The sequence below is a fragment of the Coenobita brevimanus genome, chromosome 29 (genome assembly GCF_032717465.1).
Source record: "Coenobita brevimanus isolate Jiangsu-jjx chromosome 29, ASM3271746v2, whole genome shotgun sequence".
Lineage (NCBI taxonomy): Eukaryota > Metazoa > Arthropoda > Malacostraca > Decapoda > Coenobitidae > Coenobita > Coenobita brevimanus.
Genome location: NC_136982.1, coordinates 37,644,079 through 37,664,402, shown reverse-complemented (window position 1 = coordinate 37,664,402; position 20,324 = coordinate 37,644,079). Strand labels below are relative to the sequence as shown.

Here is a 20,324-nt window from a genome sequence, read left to right as displayed (position 1 = left end):
ATTGGGGTGTACTTGAAATATACCTAGGTACAGCAACCCCAAGATTACATAGCAACCTTAGGATTACTTTTATACTAAACCCCTGAGGCCCCAAACCTAAGTGGGTGCCCTAGGTATCTCAATACTGTGTCTATAGTGCTACCAGGCCACATCATTGAGGACCTTCCAATATAAGGCAGGACTTCTCATACAAAAAAGTCAGTGGTAAAGGTTTCAAAAGATCTACAGTTACAACATTTACATGACCAACTTCCCTTTACTGAAAGGTTTTATGCATGCCTGGCTGATTCTGCTTGAGCCATTATTGGTATAAAAATTCATAAAGTAAGCGGTGACTGTAAAAGAATTATGATGCACTCAGCTTGATCTGTATACATTCAAAAATAGTGTTCGGTAGGATACTCTATGAGGTAATTAGTACAATATACTAATTACCTTACACAGGCTGTAACTTTATCAGAGCAATCTGAAATGGATCTCAAAATTTTATACAGACCATGCTTCCATGTATGAAGTTTCCGAACTGGTGGCATTATGCTGATTTTTTCTTTTTTTTGGGGGGAGGGGGGCTGCATTAGTATGAGAGAAAACAATCAAGATCACTGAAAGTCAGCAGCCTTTGCTGCTGAATATTATTTTTCCATTAATAATAAAATGAAAGTGTTCTGTTTTCTATTTCTAAAGTTAGTACAGTACCATTTATAAGTACTGTAACATCATGATCATAGGCACGCATCTTAAAGCATACAACAAACTATACCATTCGCTACTCTTAAATGATAAATAAATCTTCTGTAATTTGTTGGCTGAGTTAAATATTTCATAATGTGGTTATAACTCAATTGAATGAGTGAGCATCAGTATCATGAAAATAATTTCTCACCTAAATGCTTGGTAAAGTTCACCTTCTAGTATAATCACTTACGCATCCAGTGAATGACAACAAATATGTACCTTATATAAACTCCATCAGAGAAATACTTAACCATGTCACAAGGAGAACAAACTCCAAAGATCAGTCATTTTTTTCTAGCGAGCAAAACTATTTGTTCTTCAAAACCAGAAGATTGAGGTAACACAATTATGCCTTACATCTAACAACACTTATATTGGCTGTATTCAAAATCATCACTCAAATTCATTATTACTATAACGACAATGGAATACTAACAACTGCTGCTCTTACATCATTTCTATGTTGCACTCATTTTCTGTGTGATATATTCATGTATTGTGTATTGTACTTGTAATTTGCCAGTACTTCAAATGTAACACATCTGAGCCTACAATGAGTGCAAAACTAAAGTATGGGAAGCATTAATGAGTAATGCATCAGTAGGTAGTATAACATCTGAACAGTACTGATTTATTTGAGTGCTTTCCTGGAATACAGTTTGATGTGAGAAATATGAGACTAGTATCTCATTCTTCTCCAAATTTTTGATATTCATACAACTCCCATACAGGAGATCTACAGTAATGGTGACATTAATATATCACAGATCTGATAGAACATTTGTTGTATGTATAAATAAAGCACTTGTAGGGGATATGGTACAAAACAAACATGGAGAAAAGCCACATATAGTTATGTGGCTACACTTGCCTACCCCACCCTTTCCCCTACCCTGGTTCCGGCCCCGGCCCAGAACCAGGGCCCTGATTTCATCCCAGGCACGATTAACCAGGGTGATGTTGCCCCCCACACTGGCCCGGGGGTGAGAGGGGCTAACATCACCCTGTGATAGCCACTAGCACCAATCATCCTCATCACTGTCACTGTGGCGTACTCCTGGAGCAGACCTCCTGGGTGCACCAGCCCCCCCTCCCACTGCTGGGGCAGGCAGCCGTGGAACTGGCCGCTCCCGCCCTGGTTTGTATCCATTAGGCACTGCTGGTGAGGGTAACTGGCGGGTGCCCCGTCCAATGGCCACTGCTCGTTCAAAACTCAGTGGTTCCTCTGGCCGCCGCTCATATGGGTACTGATCTCTAATTGGTGCCATAGGGGGTCGGCGCAGTGCTCCAGGAGGTAAAACCTTGCCTGGGGGTGGTGCACGAGGTCTTGCACTTCCCTCTGTTATAGGTGGAGTCCTACGCTCTCGAAACACTGGTGGCATGTCTAATTTGGGCACATGGGTGGGTGAGGCATTCAGCTTGGGAAAGTTGATTGGTTGTGATCTAGTAGGAGATTTGCCTCCAGGAAGAGACTGATGGCCTGGCTGAGGCTGTGATTGAGGCCCCAAGTGGAGTGTGGAGGGTTTATTCGGTGTGGGTGGCAATCGTCGGCCACCACCACGCCGCTGTGGTATAGTAGGATAGCTGGAGCCAGCACGACGAGGTGGTGAGGGGCTCCGAGAGCGACGGTCCAAGGATGCAGTTCCATAATACTCAAGGGTGCGACCACGTCGTCCTGTTGTCCCAGCTGGCCCTGAACGAGGTGAGGGACTACGTGAACGTGCATCCAGCCTTGTAGTCACATAATGGCGATCTGGGCTGTTTGAGGCAGACCTGATATCCCTCATCCATGGCCGAGGAGGAAATGGGTCTCGGTTTCGGCCTCGTAGTGGAGACATGAGACCATAATCATCGTGCCTTTTACCTGAAACACAAAGAAAAGTGCTCCTTTACAATGTAACCTGAGAATAAGAAATAATTGCTGTAATATCTTATATTTCTATCTATATACAGTGACTGGCTTCTTCTAATGATGTGGAGAATACAGGATTGTTGTGCATATTCACAACTCTAAAAGGAAAAGAAATATACAGAATGCCAGGTTTTTATTTGACTAAAAATCTCTTTTTCCCTTTTTATTTTAGTCATGTTATAAAGTTAAAGATATGTAGTTAATGCAGCTTGCTACCATCTACAAGCACTGCAGGGTAAGAGAATACGGTAATCCCTCATTTATCTGGACATAATAGTGCCAAAGGCATGTCTGGGTAGCGACAACATCTGGATAATGAACACTAATCCCCTACTATACCCAGACCCTACTTATACCCAACCTCCAACCTATACTTAACCTATTTGTACAGTATCTATGCTTAATTTGTCAGTGTTTTCCAGTCATTCAGGTATATTTTGACATCAAAACACACACAGGAATATCCAAAGTAATACTAAACACCAAGAAAACCATGCAGAAAAACCACTGAAAACCAAAAAACACCCTACCTATACACTACAGTATGTACAGTGCCCCACCTTATATTGGCAGTGTTTTCTGGTCTTTCTGCCATATTTTGACATCAAAACATACATAGGATTATCCAAAATCAATTTCAACACCAAGAAAACCATGAAAAAAAAAAAAACACTGAAAACCAAAAAACACCCTACCTATACACTACTGTATGTACAGTACTCCTCCTTATTTTGGCATTGTTTTCTGGTCAATCTGCCATAGACATCAAAACATACATAGGATTATCCAAAATAATTTTCAACATCAAGAAATCCATGCAAAAAAAACACAAAACCAAAAAACATGCTACCTATAAACTACTGCATGTACAGTACTCCTCCTATTTTTAGCACTGTTTTCAGGTCATTCTGCCATATTCTGACATCAAGACACACATGGGAATATCCTAAAAAAATTTTACACCAAGCAAACTATGAAGGAAACCTAAAGTTATCTGCCAAATGCATCGGTTGGGGTACTTACCACTGAGTGCAACGCAGACAGGCTTCTTAACCTGCACATCTTCAGCAAGTGTAGAGTTGTCCCATGTGGTCTAGTGGTAAACATTCGCACCTAGAAAATGTCCAAGAACTCCTCCTCCTCCTCCTCTTGAACCTGCCGGAGGTGAACGATGACCGGTGATGTGCGGTGCGGTGATGGTGGCCTACCCACCTCAGGAGACTCCGAAGAAAGCCACAAACTTACATCCAACAGAGACTCAATGGCTGTCGATGTGCTCAGCTGAGGATCCGATGGTGAAGGCGGGAAACGAGCTGGTGGTGGTGGAGGTGGTGGTGGTGAGAATGGGCTGGCACTCGTGGGGGTCGCTGGCTTGAGGAAGGAGTTGATCCTGGTCTGACGATAGGAACAACGATTCTGCAGGAGGATGACAGTGTCCCGGACTGCCCGCAGCTCCATCGCCAGGTTGAGCAGCACCAACTCCCTGTCACAATGTGGGTGCTCAGCATACTCCAGCACCCCCTCCAGGTAACCACGGAGGACACTGAGATGAGGGAGTGAAGGCCTTGCAGAGGGCAGTGAGTCAGGGTCCTCATCCTCGTCCTTGTTGGTCTCGCTGTTCTCTTCCGTGCCCTCACAGCAAGCAACAGTGATCTCATCAAACATGGTCTGATAACCAGGATCGTCACTGTCGTCATCCAGCCAATCCCTCACATTGTCGACATTCACCTGCTCTCCTTCTGTTCTAAGGCAGCTATGGAAATCATCCACGTCAATTCCCTCAAAGTTGTGCTCGGCTTCAAGTCCTTGCAGGAGACGAGACCAACCACTTTCGAGGGTTTTAACAGAGACTTCCTTCCACGCGTTCGTCCAGTTGAACACTGCAGACTTCAGGTCATAATGCCGAAGAATCTGCAAAGTCTGCTCCCCACGTGTGCCCTCAGCCGCATCCTCATCCTCCAGCACCACCATCACCTCATTCAGCAACCTCCGTCAGTACAGTCTCTCGGCAGCCACGATAACACCCTGGTCCATTGGTTGAATCAGAGCAGTCGTATTAGGTGGAAGAAACATGCACCTAATCTGCCCATCATAAGCAACCAAATCCTTCTCACATGGATATGCAAGGGCACTGTCCAAGAGCAGGAGTGCCTTCCCCTGGTCGCGAGTGATACCAAGGACCTCCGTTTGATAACGGATAACCTCCCTGACGAAGTGTCTGTGGAACAAGTCTCTGAAGATCTTAGCAGTAAACCAGGCCTTTGCAGAATGGTACCACACAACAGGCAGGCTATCCATGAACCCACGGATACAACATGGTTGTTTTGCATGCCCAACAACAATGGGTTTGAGGCAGTGCATCCTGTTAGCACTGGCACAGCACAAAACAGAGACACGTTTGTTTGGACAACTTCCGACCAGGCACCGTCTTCTCTTTCCTCAGCCAGGGTGCTGGTGGGCAAGAAGCAGTAGAAGAGACCTGTTTTGTCAGTGATATAGACTTGACCAAGGGCAAGGCCCTTGTCCTTCATCAAGTACTGCACTTTCTGGCGAAACAGATGTACTTCCTCCGCTGCCATGTCCAAGGCCTCTCCGTGTGCCTTACAACCAGTAAGTCCATGGCGAAGCTTGAAGCAAAAGAGCCATCCCTTGGATGCCTTGAAGTTGTTCACGTTGTGCAAGTGTGCAAAACTTCTCGGCAGCAGCCTTCACCTTGGTCCCACACACTAGCACACTGGCATCACGTTGCTGGCGAAACCACATCAATGTCAACTGGTCGATAATGGCATGCCTGGCCTAGGCCAGTACCTTCCTTTCGCCCCTACATGTGCTTTCGCTGAAGTCCTGTCCCTACTACGTAAGCTTGTCGTGTGACTTTTTGATATCAAACAATGTTGAACGGGCTAGGTCATGTTCGCGAAGTGTCTTGTGGTCCAGCCCGCATCAGCTTTGCACAATATCTCACGTTTCTTCTCCAGAGTCAGAACCTTCCTCTTCCACTTCTCAGATGGTGGTGGGGCCATCACCACACACCCAAGAATACAGCAGAGGATGGCCACAACCTGAAGAAGGTAGAGGACCACCACAACAGCAACTGCATTCAATGCCACCGTTGCAAGAGCTACCACTCATGAGGGAGACAAAGGCGGGAACCGAAGTGCAGGCTTGTGTTGGCCAGCAAGCAGTACAGCACTCCCATATTGCATGCCACGGTTGCGTCCGAGCACAGACGAAACAAAACGCAGCAAACTGACATCTGCATATAAGGTTTACTTCATTTGCCCAGGCAAGGGTTAGGATGTGATGGCAACAACGGATGACCAGTACATCACTGCCTCAGGCAGTGTGTGACTAATGCGGCCTGCCAGGCAACTCTGACCATTCAGTAGGGAAGCAGATAGGCGTGCGTGGTAGGGGGTTTCGCACTAATCCTGGAGGCTGGGGGACTCCCACCATTCGGTGTAGAGGCAGACAGGCGCTTTAGCTGTACATTTACTCATGGCTTGTGGTCTGTGTTACATGCATGGTTGTCACTGGTACCCCTCAGCCAGGAACAATGTTTGCCCCGTCGTTTCAAAACTAACCTTATGATTTTCTCAGAAATATGCTCAATGTGTTTCCCAGGCAAAATTATATATGTTATCATATCCTAACCCAACCTAACCTATCTCATTAAGGCTGTATGGCTAAGTTGGCTGGCTGTGGTACTGAAACGAATACCCATACCGAGCAGAAGTGTACTGTACGGTACATACACACATACTGTGTACTATCATATGCATTTATTCCCATTACTGTACTGAGTATTACTGTACTGATATTGTAATTATATTGTGGGAAGGAATTTCTCTCTCTCTCTCTCTCTCTCTCTCTCTCTGCATGTTCTTACCAAATTCTTCTAAGCTAATTGTATCTTTACAGGAAGGAGTCAAGCTCATACTGTCCCATGTATTAAACTATTTTTGTCATACATATCCTTAAAATTATTTTTATAGTTTTGGCACATGCTATTTCATTCGGTAATGCATTCCACTGATCAGTTGCTCCATTTGGGAAACTGAATTTCCTTGTCTTTATCGCCTCTCTTTTTATGTATTTTTTTTGCAGTGTCCTCTTACTGATGTTTCCCCATAGGTTTTATATTCATTTATGTCAATTTTCTCTTTCCCTGAGATGCATTAATATAGCATAGTCATGTCTCCTCTTTTCCTTCTCTTCGGTAGTGTTGGTAAATTCAGTTTTTCTAGTCTTTCTTCGCAGTTTAGATCCCTTAAGCTTGGTACTTATCTTATTGCTGCCCTATGTACTTTTTCAATCTTATCTATGTGTATTTTGAGATTAGGATTCCAGACTACTGATGCATACTACAGTGTCGGTCCAATGAATTATTAAAATATCTTTCTCAGCATGTCTTCATATATATATTTATGTGAATGCTGTTCTCATATTAGCAAGCAGTATATACATGTTATGTACCTTCTCACTGATGTGGTCAGCCGCAGATAGTCCGTTACTGATAATCACTCCTAGGTCCTTCTCCCATTCTGATATGTGTAGGGTTGAATTTCCAAACTTATAATCCCAGTCTAGTCTTTTCTCACTTTTATCAAACTTAATTACATAACACTCGTCCACATTAAATTCCATTTGCCATTTATTGCTCTATTCATGAAGTTTATTTAATTCTTGTAGATCTCTGCAAGGATCTGTTAGAAATTTTCCTTTGTATTTTTGTATCATCAGGAAACATATTTACATAGCTTCCATTTCTAATGTTGCTGTCTGTGTCATTTATGTATACAGTGCTCCTTTAACATCCACGGGGGTTAGATAACAAAGACACTCGTGTATGTTAAAAATCCACAGATATCTGCTGCCCCCCTTAAAAACACCCCTGGACCCCCCTTAACCCTTTGGCTGCAGCAGCTGTGATGACAACGTACTGACTGTGCTCACTGTGGAGAAAAAGGAAAAAAATTGCGTGTTTTAAAGCTCATGTTTTAACCCACTTATCGTTAATCTTGAGTGCTAAAATTTTTGTCAGACAAATATCAATCTTTCTACTATCGTTTGCAACAAACTGCATGTCCATAGGCACTCCAAGCACGGAGAACGATGTGAGAGAATACAAGGTATGTTTTGACTGTCTGACGCAGGAAATAGCCCAGAGAGGTGGAAATTTGCACCAAACCACAAGATTTTTTCCATACATAATAGGGTTACAGCCACATTACCTCATCACAGTAATTGCTATAATAATAAAAATAAAACACTTTGTGCCAGTTTCCTATGATTTTGTTACGTTATTCCAGTCTTTACGTTAGACTTTAGCGAAACAGTAACAATGTGAGGAAAATCATTACAAATTTTATCAAACTTCATGAATGACTTTTACTACCACTTACTTTTATAAAGCTTATTGATATAATGTCATGAGTCATTTCATAGCATAGCTGCACAATTTGCAACCGCAAAAATGTTCGATAACTAATGTGCTTACCATCATGACTTCTCTGATTATCGCAAAAATATAACTACATCACTTGTATTTATATCACGGTAATTCACAATATAATATAAAATAACACTTTCAGCCACTCTTGTATGATTTCAGTGCAATTTGGGCGAATAATACTTCCTATTATCTTCCAGAGAGAGAGGGGGGGAGGGAAGGGCAGCAAACTGGTTTAGATCAGCTCATCGAAAGAGAGAGAGGGAGAGAGAGAGGGGAGGGGGAGAGGACAGCAAACCGGTTTAGACCAGCTCATAGAGGGGGACAAGAGAGAGACAGGAGGGGGGAGAGCAGCAAACTGATTTAGACCAGCTCATTGAGGATACATGGAAGAAAGAAATACCCCCAGCTAGCCCGTCCTAACTTTTCCCCTGATGAATTAATGGCATTAAGAAATGAAATGGCCAAAAGGAAGAGTGTTATATCTGATTCACTGGATAATGCCATCACTAAAACAACCATGAACAGTGCCTGGGATAATGTTACATTTGCAGTGAACAATGACAGCAGAGTTCAATAAGATAAAATGCTTTAGTGAATCCGGCCCTGGTACTGTATCCACCTGCGGATATTTAAAACCGTTTATGTTATATCCACCTGCAGATATTTAAAACTGTGTATGTAAAAAATGCAGATGTTAAGGGATGACTGTACTATAAACATAATAGGTGCCAGCACTGAGCCTTGTGGAATTCCACTTGTCAATTCTCTCCATGATGAGTAATTTCCCCTTAGTACTGTTCTCATTTCCCTTTTTCTGAGAAAATCCTGCATCCAACAGTACAGGTTTCCTTGGATACTTCCTTGATGGTACAGTTTCCTTAAAAGTCTTTGGTGCAGTACTCTGTCAAATGCTATCTTGAAATCTCAATAGACACTGTCCACCCATCCTTCTCTTTTCTGCAATGGTTCTGTAACTGTATCATAGTAGCTTAACAGATTAGTAACTCATGATTTTTCTCTTTCTAAACTGAACTGCCTTTCTGTTATCAAACTGTGTTCTAGATAGTTTACCCAAACTTTTCTTATCAGCTTTTCCATTATCTTACATTTTTTTTTTTTTTTTAAATGCAAAGAAGAGGGAACCAAAGGCCAGGAGCCAGCAAACCATTCCTTCCAAGAAAAAAACAAAAACAATACAGAAGAGAGCCAAATTCAAGATCCATTCATTTCTAGATGCCTGGACACACTGCGTTTGAAAGACAGGAGATCACAGAAACCAGGAAATACAGACAGAAGACAGTTCCAGGGTTGACCTGTTGCATAAATGAAGGACTGGAAATAATGATTAACTCTTGCATTAGAGAGTTGGACAGAAAAGGGATGTGAGTTTGTTGCTAGTCGTGTGCTAAGTGCAAGTTGTAGAGGTGTAGGGATGTAAGCAGACAGTTCAGAGGAACAGTGACCATTGAAGTAGTGGTAGAAACGAGACAAAGACGCAACGGTGCAGCGAAGAGACAAAGGTTGAAGGGAGTCAGTAAGAGGAGGAGAGTTAATGAGATGAGAAGCCTTTGACTCCATCCTATTGAGAAGAGCTGTATGTGGGGAGCCTCCCCACACAAGAGTTGTACTCTAAACAGGGGCGAATAAAACCCATGTATAAAGTCAACAACTGTGTAGGGGTAAAGAAGGTACAGAGTCAGCTTAGTACACCTAATCTCTTGGAAGCAGATTTTACCAGAGATGTAATATGATCTTTCCACGATTAATCCTGAGAGAATGAAACCCCAAGTATGTTTAAGGATGATACAGGACTGAGCTGGATATTATTAAACATTAGTGGGTACTCCTGTGGAAGATTCTGTCGGGTTGATAGGTGTAAGAATTGAGACTTTGATTCATTACAAACACGATACTTTTACCCCAGTCAGAGATACAAGCCAAGTCCGACATTAGGTGTGCCATAGCCTCATCCTTTGTTTGCTGAAGTAACTGCTAAAATGGACATTATGGAAACCGAATGGGAAGGTGAAGGGTGGAATCATTGGCGTATGAGTGGAAAGGATTAGATGTACAACTCAGAAGGTCATTATGAATACAATGACGAGAGTTGGTGATAGGACAGAGCCCTGAGGAACACCTCTATTGATAGATCTGGAAGAAGAATGGTGGCCATCTACAACAGCATCTATAGAATGACCAGAAAGGATGCTAGAGATGAAGGCACAGATAGAAGGACAGAAACTGTAAGAGGGCAGTTGGAAATTAAAGATTTATGCCAGACTCAATCAAAAGACTTTGAGATGTCCAGTGCAATGACAAAGCCTTTGCCAAAGTCCCGAATGGAGGATGACCAGGAGTCTGAGGGGTACACGAAAAGATCGCCAGTGGAGCGTCCCTGACAGAACCCATACTGATGATCAGAAAGAAGGTTGTGATAGGAAAGATGCTTTAAAAGTTTTCTGTTAAGAATACTGTAGACTCAAAAACTTTTGAGACACAGGATGTTAAAGCACCTGGGCAATAGTTAGAGGATTGGGAATGGTCACCCTTAGAGGAACTGGCTGAATGAGAGCAAACTTCCAGCAAGAAGGCAAGGTATAAGTTGACAGACAAAGACAAAAAAGTTTACCTGGGCAGGGTGTAAGCACAGAAGCACAGTTCTTGAGGACAACAGGAGGGACTCCATCAGGCCCATATGCCTTGTTAGTAGTGCGGCCAATGATGGCAGAAAATACATCAGTTGAAGACATTTTAATGTCAGCCATAAGGATGTCAGAGGGCGGAAGTTATGGAGGAACAGCAATGGAATCGTCTAAGGTGGAATTGGAGGAGAAAGTCTGGGCAAGGAGATCTTCTTTATCAGTAGAATAAATAGCTACAGAGCCATTAGAGCAGAAAAGAGGAGGGGAGGATGATGAGGTAAAGTTGTTAGAAAGGTTTTTGGCAAGGTGCCAGAAGGAGCAAGAAGAATTCAAGTTGGAGAGCTGAGAGCATTTATTGCGGATAAAATTATTTTTAGCAGAGCAAAGAACAGACTTAGTATGATTCCAGGCAGAAACATAAAAAAGATGTGATTCAGGAGTGTGTTGGCTCTGGTACCTTTTATAGGCCTTTTCCTTGCTGTGGACAGCATTAGAACAAGCATGATAAAATCATGGCTTCTTTGCATTAGCCAAAGGATATCAGAAAGGTATGTATGCTTCCATGCCCGAGAGAATAACCTCTGTAATGTGCGTGATACACTCAGATGGCTCCCAGCCATGGAAACAATAATCATTCCAGGGAAAATCAAAGAAGCAATCCCTGAGGGCCTCCCAGTCAGCAGCTCCAAAGTGCCACAACCATTGTTTCTTTGGAGAGTCCACAGGCCGTACTGGAGCGACAGGGCAGGTTAAGGTAATAAGGTTGTGATCGGAAGAGCCCAACAGAGAAGAAAGATTCACAGCGTTAGCAGAAGGATCACTTTTAAGGAAGAGGTGAAGTATGTTGGAACTCTCTCCAAGGTGGTCAGGGATATGGGTATGGTGCTGTACAAGCTGCACTAGGTCAATGATAGTGGTCGGTAGTTGAGTGGATTCTGTTTATTCCCTTTCCTGAATAGGGGAACAATGTTTGCTTTCTTCCAAACATCTGGTAGTTTACCATGACCTGGGGATTCCTTGAATATTAAATATAATGGTCTGCTTAACTTTTTTGCACATTCATGTAGCACCCAACCTGAAATTTCCTTTGTCTAATTTACTTAACTCTTCCTGTACTTCTTTTTCTGATATTTGTACATCTGGTAATATGTGTGGGCATGCATGTTCCATATCATCTCTTTCAAAATTATTTTAAAAACTGATCGGAAGTTTTTATTTAGTGCTTGACAAATATCTTTCTCGTATATAGATGATTCCTTCGTCCATAATGGCCTGTATTTTATCTTTGGTTTTGCTTCGGATGTAGCTGTAAAATAGCTTAGGTTGATCACTGCTTTTATTTATAATGTCTTCCTCAAACTGTCTTTGAGTTTCCCTCTTTATCCTTGTATAATCATTTCTTGCCTGTTTATAGTTGTTATATGCCCTTTCTCACTATTGTGTCTTCTGTATCTATTCCACAAAGTCTCTTTTTTCTTTTGATTTTTTACATTCTGTATTAAATCATTTTTTTATTTTCATTTCTATTTCTTTGTGCTAAGGGATGTGACTTTGGACTCCTGTTTCATAAAAATCACAGAATTTTCTACTGTATATATAACATTTAAATTTTGCCCTCTAAGCTCCTTTTCCCAATCTATTTCTAAGACGTACTTCTTCAGGTCATGCTAGTTGCCCTTTTTGTAGTTTAGACTCTTTTTGTTACAGTGGTTGAATAGGACGGCCCAAGAAGGCGTCAGTGTGTCAGGGCCCAAAATTCAAGACCAAGCCCACCTATTTTATGATGAAGTTGCAAAGAAACGTAACATTACGTCACCCCCAGAGTTCACTGCTTCACAAGGTTGGCTACAGAGGTTCAACGGCATGGCCAAAGTCAAGCATGTGTTCTACCATGGGGAGGCACAGTCTGCTGATGTGGAAGCCATGGCCTCCTTCCCAGGTGTAGCCGAAAAAAATTGTTGACGATGACAACCACTCCTTGACCCAGGTCTATAATTATGAGGGTATACTGGAAACAATCCCCCTTCTCAACATATATCGCCATGTCTGAAAGGCAGGCCAGGGGTGTCAAGATGGTGAATGACAGATTTACAGTCCTCTTGACCTCCAGTGCTACAGGAACCCACATGATGCACACTCTTATCCTGTACCACTCAAAGCAGCTACAAGCCTACAGGCATGCTGACACAGAGAACCTGAAGGGGTACATTTGGATATCCAACTCCAAGGCCTACATGACCTCCATCATGTTGCTGGAGTGGTTTGACAACCACTTTGTCCCTGACACAAAAGCTTTCTGAGAAGAGAACAACCTGGCCTTCCATGCCCTATTGTTCATAGACAATGCCCCAGGCCAGGCCTGCTTCATCGCTGGGAGGCACCCAGCAGTACGGGTGGTGTTTCTGCCACCAAACACCACTTCAAAGATCCAGCCTCTGGATCAGGAGGTGATTGCCAACATCAAACTAATTTTTTACCAGGACATCCACAACCAGCTTAGGGCAGCCATGGACATACAACAGGAGCTCCTAGAAATCCAGGGCTCTGAGTCGCCTCGGCCTAGGACCTCCACAGTGCCTGTTTTGGATGGCAAGAGTGACAGTGACAACCCTGTCTCTTCTTCCTCCACAACCCCTGACTCCACTATCTTTGCCAAGGTTTTTTGGAAAAAATTTTACAACCTTCAAGCAGTTGAGTCTTTTGTGAGCACATGGGAATAGCTCTCTGTGCCCACCTTTACCCATGCATGGAAGCCACTGTTGCCAAATCTCATCACTAGTCAGCCCTGCCAGGAGGAACAACAACAGCTCTTAGAAGACGATATGGCAGCTCCCATTTCCTGGGTTTGCCGACATACCACAGGAGGAAATCGAGGACCTGATCAGGCCCGTGCCTCCACAGGAGGCCACAGAAGAAATGCCAGATAAGGATTTGGAGGTGGAACAACAGACTGCCTAGGAGCCACAAGTGGAAGTGGAAAGTGCTCCAACCCCTTCATTCCTGTCCAGCATTATTATTGCCTGCTGGTGAACTGCTGAAGAGATTGAGCCTTTCAGTTTCATCCACAAAGAGAAAGTGATGAAGAATATTAAATCAGTCATCTCCCTCATTGGTGAAGTGTTCAAAAAAAAAATCCAGAAAGGCCAACAGGCATTAATTACTCAAGTACTTTTAAACAAGGTCCCAGGAGCCTAGGGAAGTGGAGGTCCCATTCCGAGCTGAGGGGTCCTCTGAACGTGGCACCTGCCCAGATCCTGAAGCCGTGGCCAACCTCATGCTTGATGTGGGATTCCTGGGCTTTGTGCAGCAGCAAGAGTGAAAAGCTTCAAGGGAGAGGCATAACAGAGTGAACTTGCTGCATTAAAGGGCACAACAAGAAAGGAGTGCTGGGGATGGAGATGATGTTGGAGGCAGTGATGGTGATGGAGTCGGTGTTGGAGGCAGTGGTGGTGATGGAGAAGGTGTTGGTGGCAGTGGTGGGGCCCACTAGCTGTATCCCAAACCTCGGATGCCCCCATAGCATCAAGTCCATTAAGCCCATCACCCTGGTCTTTCTAGTGAGTGTTATGTTTGAAAAGAGGGAGAGTGTGTGTTGCACGTGTAAGTAATACTGCCAATATATACTGTATTTAAGTGTACTGTACTGTATTTTGTGATGTTTTTATGTTTTATTGTTAGTTACTTTATGAATTAATGTGTTAAGAGCAACATTTCAGGTCAGTTTTGGACATATTTAAAGTAGGAAATACACTAGGGGAGTGAGTTTTTTTATGGGTCTGGTCCCTATTAGCTTATTTCCCATAAGGTCAGTGCCCCAGCTCTGGTGAAATCAGCTTTCACAGCACTCTTCACAATCCCTATTAGGGGCAAAACCTGGTGCCCTACTGTACACCTGTGCATGTACCCCATCCATACTCCCACTCTCTCACACTCTCACCTCTCCATTTAGCCTCCACTAATCTACTTACTGTACATGTGTCCACTTTTGTACTCACAAGCACTAGGAAAATCTCTCTCTTTTTCACCTCCTCATTCGCACCCCTTATGGAAATACAGTTGGTCCTTGACTTACGATCGGGTTACGTTCCACGAAACTGATCATAAGTGGAAATTTTGTAGTTGAAAATGCATTTAATACACCTAACTAACCGAACATCATAGTCAAGCCAAGTCTACCAAGCTTTTTAAATGTGCTTAGAACACTTACTTTAGCCTACAGTTGGGCAAAATCTTTAACATAAAGCCTATTTTACAATAAAGTGCCGAATATCTATGTATTTTATTGAATACCGTACTGAAGGTGCACCATCGTAAAGTTGAAAATTCATAAGTCAACCGTTCGTAAAACGGGGACCGCCTTATTTGTCAGTGTTCTAACAGCTGAGATTTTCTTAACATCACTGCCAGATTTGGTTTGTTTGTTTAAGCTATATTCTTTTCAGCTGTTAAAGAACCATTGTTTTTACCATACTTGATTTGGTTTGAGGAAGGGAAGAGGTTGTGTAGATCAGATATTCATTCTTAGATCTTTAGTGGAACAGTTTCTCAAGAAGGGAAAGAAGTTGTATGTGGCCTTCATGGATTTGGAGAAAACATATGACAGGGTGGATAGACAAGGATTGTGAAAGGTATTAAGATTATATGGAGAAGATGGGAAGTTGCTGAAGGCCATGAAGAGCATGTATGAGGGTGCTAAGGCTGCAGTGTGTATGGATAGTGAACTGAGTGAATTTTTCTATTTGAAGAGTGGATTGAAACAGGGATGTGTCATTTCTCCATGGTTGTTAAATCTGTATATGGATGGCGTTATAAAAGACATACCGGTACAAGGTAAGGAAGTGGATGTTGGAGCAGCCCTAGTGAGAAAGGGGAGTGTCTGTAAACTCCCTGTGCTGTTGTTTGCAGGCAATACTGTGTTGTTAAGTGAAGACGAAGGGGAGCTGCAAGGCTTGGTGGATGAGTTTGGGAGAATGTGTAAGAAACAGAATCTAAAGTTGAATGTAGGGAAGAGTAAAGTTATGGTCTTTGAGGGAAGTGAAGTCAGTGAGTGTACAGTGAGGCTGGATGAGAAGGAAATGGAGAATGTGAGTATGTTTAAGTACTTGGGTAGTGTGATGGTAAGGATGGAAGTTTAGAGGGTGAAGTGTTTGAAAGGGTACAACAAGGAAGAAACGTTGCTGGTTCCTTCAAAGCACTGATAAGAAACAGGGAAGTGAGCATGGAAGTGAAAAAGCTACTACATGACAGTATTGTGATACCAACTCTAACATATGGAAATGAAGCTTGGACCTTGTTGGAGGGACAGAAGTCATGAGTGAGAGCAGTGGAAATGGATTATTTGAGAGGAGCATATGGAGTCACATGGAGAGACAGACTGACAAATGAGGAGGTGAAGGAACGTTGTGGTGTGGATGTGGATGTGATAGGAAGCGTAAGGAGAAACACACTGAGGTGTTTGGTCACGTGGAGAGAATGGACAGTGAGAGACTGATAAGGAGAGTCTGTATGTGAGTTAGGGGGAGAGGGAGGGGGAGGCCAAGGATGAGATGGAGGGATGGAGTGGAGAGGTATATGAGAGAGGGGTGTGTGAGCTGGGAGCGGGGCGGTGAAATGGCAGGGGACAGGGCGACATGGAGGTGATTTGTTTGGGACCACACCTTATGGGATTAAGGCATCTGGCAATAGATAGATAGATAGATCTGGACTCTGCAAATTATTCCTTATTGTCCCTGAGTGGGTTCTGAAATTTCATGTAGTTCCAGGTGAGGATATCCTAATCTGAAATTTCGTGTAGTTCCAGTTGAGGATTTCCTAATATTGTAACTAACTCATTACTCCAGACAAAATTGAAATGCACAAGCATTTTGACATTTAATGATTGTTTTCATTAAAGGTTCACGAATAAGGTTTCATCTTATAAAGATATATGGAGGAGTATGCAAAAAGTTTGGAAACTCTGCTATCACTTCCTTGGGCAACTGTACATGACTTTACCTAGCCAGACTATTAAAGACTCAAAACTCTTCTGTAAGTTTGTAATAAAACAAAAATACATCTCATATAAAACCCAGTTTAACATCACGATAATGACACACCTCACACAGCAACACACACGCCTATACATCAATCACACAACACAGACAAACTTTCAACCTCATTTCAATGAGATCTACTGAAATGCTTGGCTGAAGTGACTGGTTTCCTGCATTCCACCAGGTTCATCTCCAAATGAGCCTGGGAGCCACTTCAACAACCTCTTCCTTTCCCTCTTCTGTTCCTTGGACATTCAGTCTGACATATTTATAATGAACCACCCAAAGCCATACCACTCACTAGTTCATCTTATAACTAAATCTTTCTACACTAGAGCTCCAATGATACATACTTCTCATATGATCTCTCTTCTGTATATGGTCAAATTTGACAAGGTCAACAACATCACTGACAGCATCACTGAAACCAATGTCATGTGGATGTTGATGCTGAGAGCCACGTCTAGGGGATGGACTCCGTCGAATGGGTGTCAATGACCGCAAGTGTCTGAAAAAAGACAAAATTAGTCACAGGAAACATAGCTGGTGTCTGATTACAACAACAAGTTACAGCTGTGCTGGGGCCAAGAGCTACCGTGGCTAAGAATGGATGTCATTATAAGTAATCCCCATTATAAGCCATGGAGGTATGAACTGGGAGAAACTTGCAATTCAGCAGAAATGGAACTTTAACAGGCTATTTTTCAGGAATTTACTGTTGACTTAATGGCAAGCGAGGATGACTTATAGACTTACTGTACTACACGTGAAAAGGGAAACAATGATTTTCAGATACAGTAAAACCTCTGCAAGTCGGCATCCTATATGTCAGAATTACGCACAAGTCATAATGGCACATGAAAATTGTTAATGGAAATAATTTAAAATTTTCAAAATCGGTAAAAAAAAAAATCTAGGAAAAATTTCCCCAAACTCATAAAATGACGTCTTATGGAAGGCCCATCTTGGAATGATGATGCATCATTCTAGGCTGTTAGGGCTCGTGTTGCTCCACTGGTCAGAAAATTCTCGTAAAACTATCCTGAAGATGTGAAATCTCGGCTAAGGGATGCCATATCTTGGTATGATGGTGCACCGGCTCATCATGTTCTAACTTGTGAGGGCCTGCCAGCCACCTCCCGCCCAGTGTTGCTAATATGGCAGCTTGCCTGCTAAATGTAGAGGTTTTAAAAAATATTGGGGGGATAATAAATGATAAACCTACCTACCTACCTACCTATTGCCAGATGCCATAATCCCTTATGGGGTGGCCATTTGACTCTGAGTTAATTGTTTTACACGGAGGGGCACTAAAAAGCTTACGCAATATCTCGCATATTGTAAAGTCCTGTCTAGCATTGTTTTCCTTAATGTTCCCTAATTTCCATCAGTCTCATGGATTCGTATCACTGTTTAGGCCAGTCTAGCAGATTTCTGTGCTGTACGGCAGTGGCATAGCGTGGGCTGCCAGCACCCAGGGCAAAGAAAGTATTGCATCCCCTAACCCGTGGACCGTTAGCACTCCCTGAGTCCCTTCCACCAGTCCAGTAATTGAACCCCTTACTCCCCAAGCACATGTATTTTAAGAAAATATTTCATTGTACAGTACCCTCGCATCCAACACGCGTTTGTCCAGCACGATTCGTGTCCAGCATGGAGAGCAATAATTAGTAAGATTTAATTCGGTTTAATTACTGTAACACGGTTGCATTAGCATAACATGGACGGAGCTCTGAGAAGTGGGCGAAATCCACAGAGTTCGCCTCTAGCACGATCACCCCTGGTCCAACATGGTCATACTGGACGTTCCCGTGATGCTGACAGCCAATAAAAACTTCCGATCAAGTAGCCTCCCCCCGCCCACTATCGTGAGGTGATCATGATGTTACCCAATTAAAAACGCTTCTGCTCTCACGTGATGTTTTGTTTAAATTTCTCCCGCCACAGCACCACTCAGTCGCATAATTCGCATTGGAAGGTGCTTTTTTCTTGTTGCATTTTCTGCCCTTGTTACTGCATTTTACCCTGCTCATGATGCCTAGGAAGCCTTCTGAGAACCCCAAGAAGCGGCGGCACCTCCCTCAGGCCATCAAGCTAGAAAGCATCGAGAGGAAGAAGAAACGGGAGAGGAAAGTGGACATTGCCAAGGCCTATGACATGAATGAAGCCAACGTGAGGACCATAATAAAAAACCAAGACAAGATCTTGGCAGCAGTGAAGGTTTACAGAGTGCTAGGACAGACAGAAGCAGAACCTTCCATGACTGTGGACGAAGATGGTGATTCTGAGTGTGATTTCGAAGGATTTATGAGGCATCAGAGCTAAATTTATGTTAAATGGTAATGAATGAGTCAGTTAACTTTAATGTATGTTGATGATACTGTTCTCATTGATGAAAACTGGGAGTGGTTTTCAAAAAGTAGTAAATAAATTTTATATGAGTCTGCACAAGAAGGAAATTAAAAGCAAAAGTGAAAAAAGTAAAATAATGGTATATGCACGGAAAATATGACATGGCAGATTTTGACAGGTAGTACAGGGTAAAGGGAGGAAACAGTGAATTCCAGGGTTTATATAGGGAATGGAATGTTTGAAGAAGTTGATAGTTTTAAATATATTAGAGCTATACTGTGTACATATGGCAAAACAGTGAGAGGTGAAGGACATGTTATTGCAAGGGGGAAACATAATTGGACAGCTTGGTTGTATTCTGAAGGGTTAGGATGGTTAGTTTGTAAGTAAGAAAGCCTGCAGTAAAGGGTGTTATGATGACTCATAATTATGTAAATAAAACTTAGTCAGATAATAACAGGGAGTTTTCTGCGTTGCAAACTGTAGAAATTATCTTTCTCTCAGGACACCTGCAGGCATAAGGAGGATGGATGGTGTAAGAAGTAGTGAAATTTATGGTGTTGTGTAATGGATGAACAGCAATAGGAGTGAGATGTGGAATTACTGAGAGAATGAAAGATCAATACATTGACATGGTAAGGACATATATAAAGAATGCAGAAAGATAGAATGCCAAAGAAAGCTTGTGGAGTGACAGAAGTAGATCTTATGTGATGTGGAAGAAGAATGGAGCATGTTGAGGACTGTCCCAGAAGAAACTACACTTTTAAAATAAAGAACCAACTAGCTGGCATAGCATCATTGCGATTGAAGCGCTGTGTAGCAGGGAATTTGAGCTTTAGTCTAACACTAGCCACGTCACACTACGTCATTTAGTCATCAATGTACATGTGCTGGAATGAACATGTGTTTAGTGCACCAGATGATTTGTTGCAAGTTGAACAATGAAGGTTCTTGAAGAGCAATGTGTTTGCATGAAGTTGTTTCAATCAAGGAGTGGCTGGTTAGGGTGGTTTTGCCTGTGTATGTGGGTGCTCACACCCTAGTAAGAGTGAATGGAGATCTGGATGATGAGTTTTCTGTGAATGTTGGTGTATATCAGGGGTCAATCTTGAGCCCCTTGTTATTTATTATGGTACTTGAAGCCCTCCCACATGACTTCAGAAATGGACTCCCGTGAGAGATGTTGTACGTCG

General features: G+C 42.7%; 1 protein-coding gene across 1 annotated transcript in view; it reads right to left on the bottom strand.

Annotated features, from left to right (window-relative positions):
* Nucleotides 1-617: 617 nt before the first annotated feature.
* Nucleotides 618-20,324, bottom strand: part of cac (calcium voltage-gated channel subunit cacophony) — a 2,326,612-nt gene continuing 2,306,905 nt past the window's right edge. The window contains exons 48-49 of the mRNA XM_080268748.1: nucleotides 17,130-17,284; nucleotides 618-2,599 (exon numbers count right to left, since the gene is read on the bottom strand). Of these exons, the coding sequence (XP_080124874.1) occupies nucleotides 1,752-2,599; nucleotides 17,130-17,284 (1,003 nt within the window). The 3' untranslated portion in view covers nucleotides 618-1,751. The remainder of the gene's footprint in view (nucleotides 2,600-17,129; nucleotides 17,285-20,324) is intronic.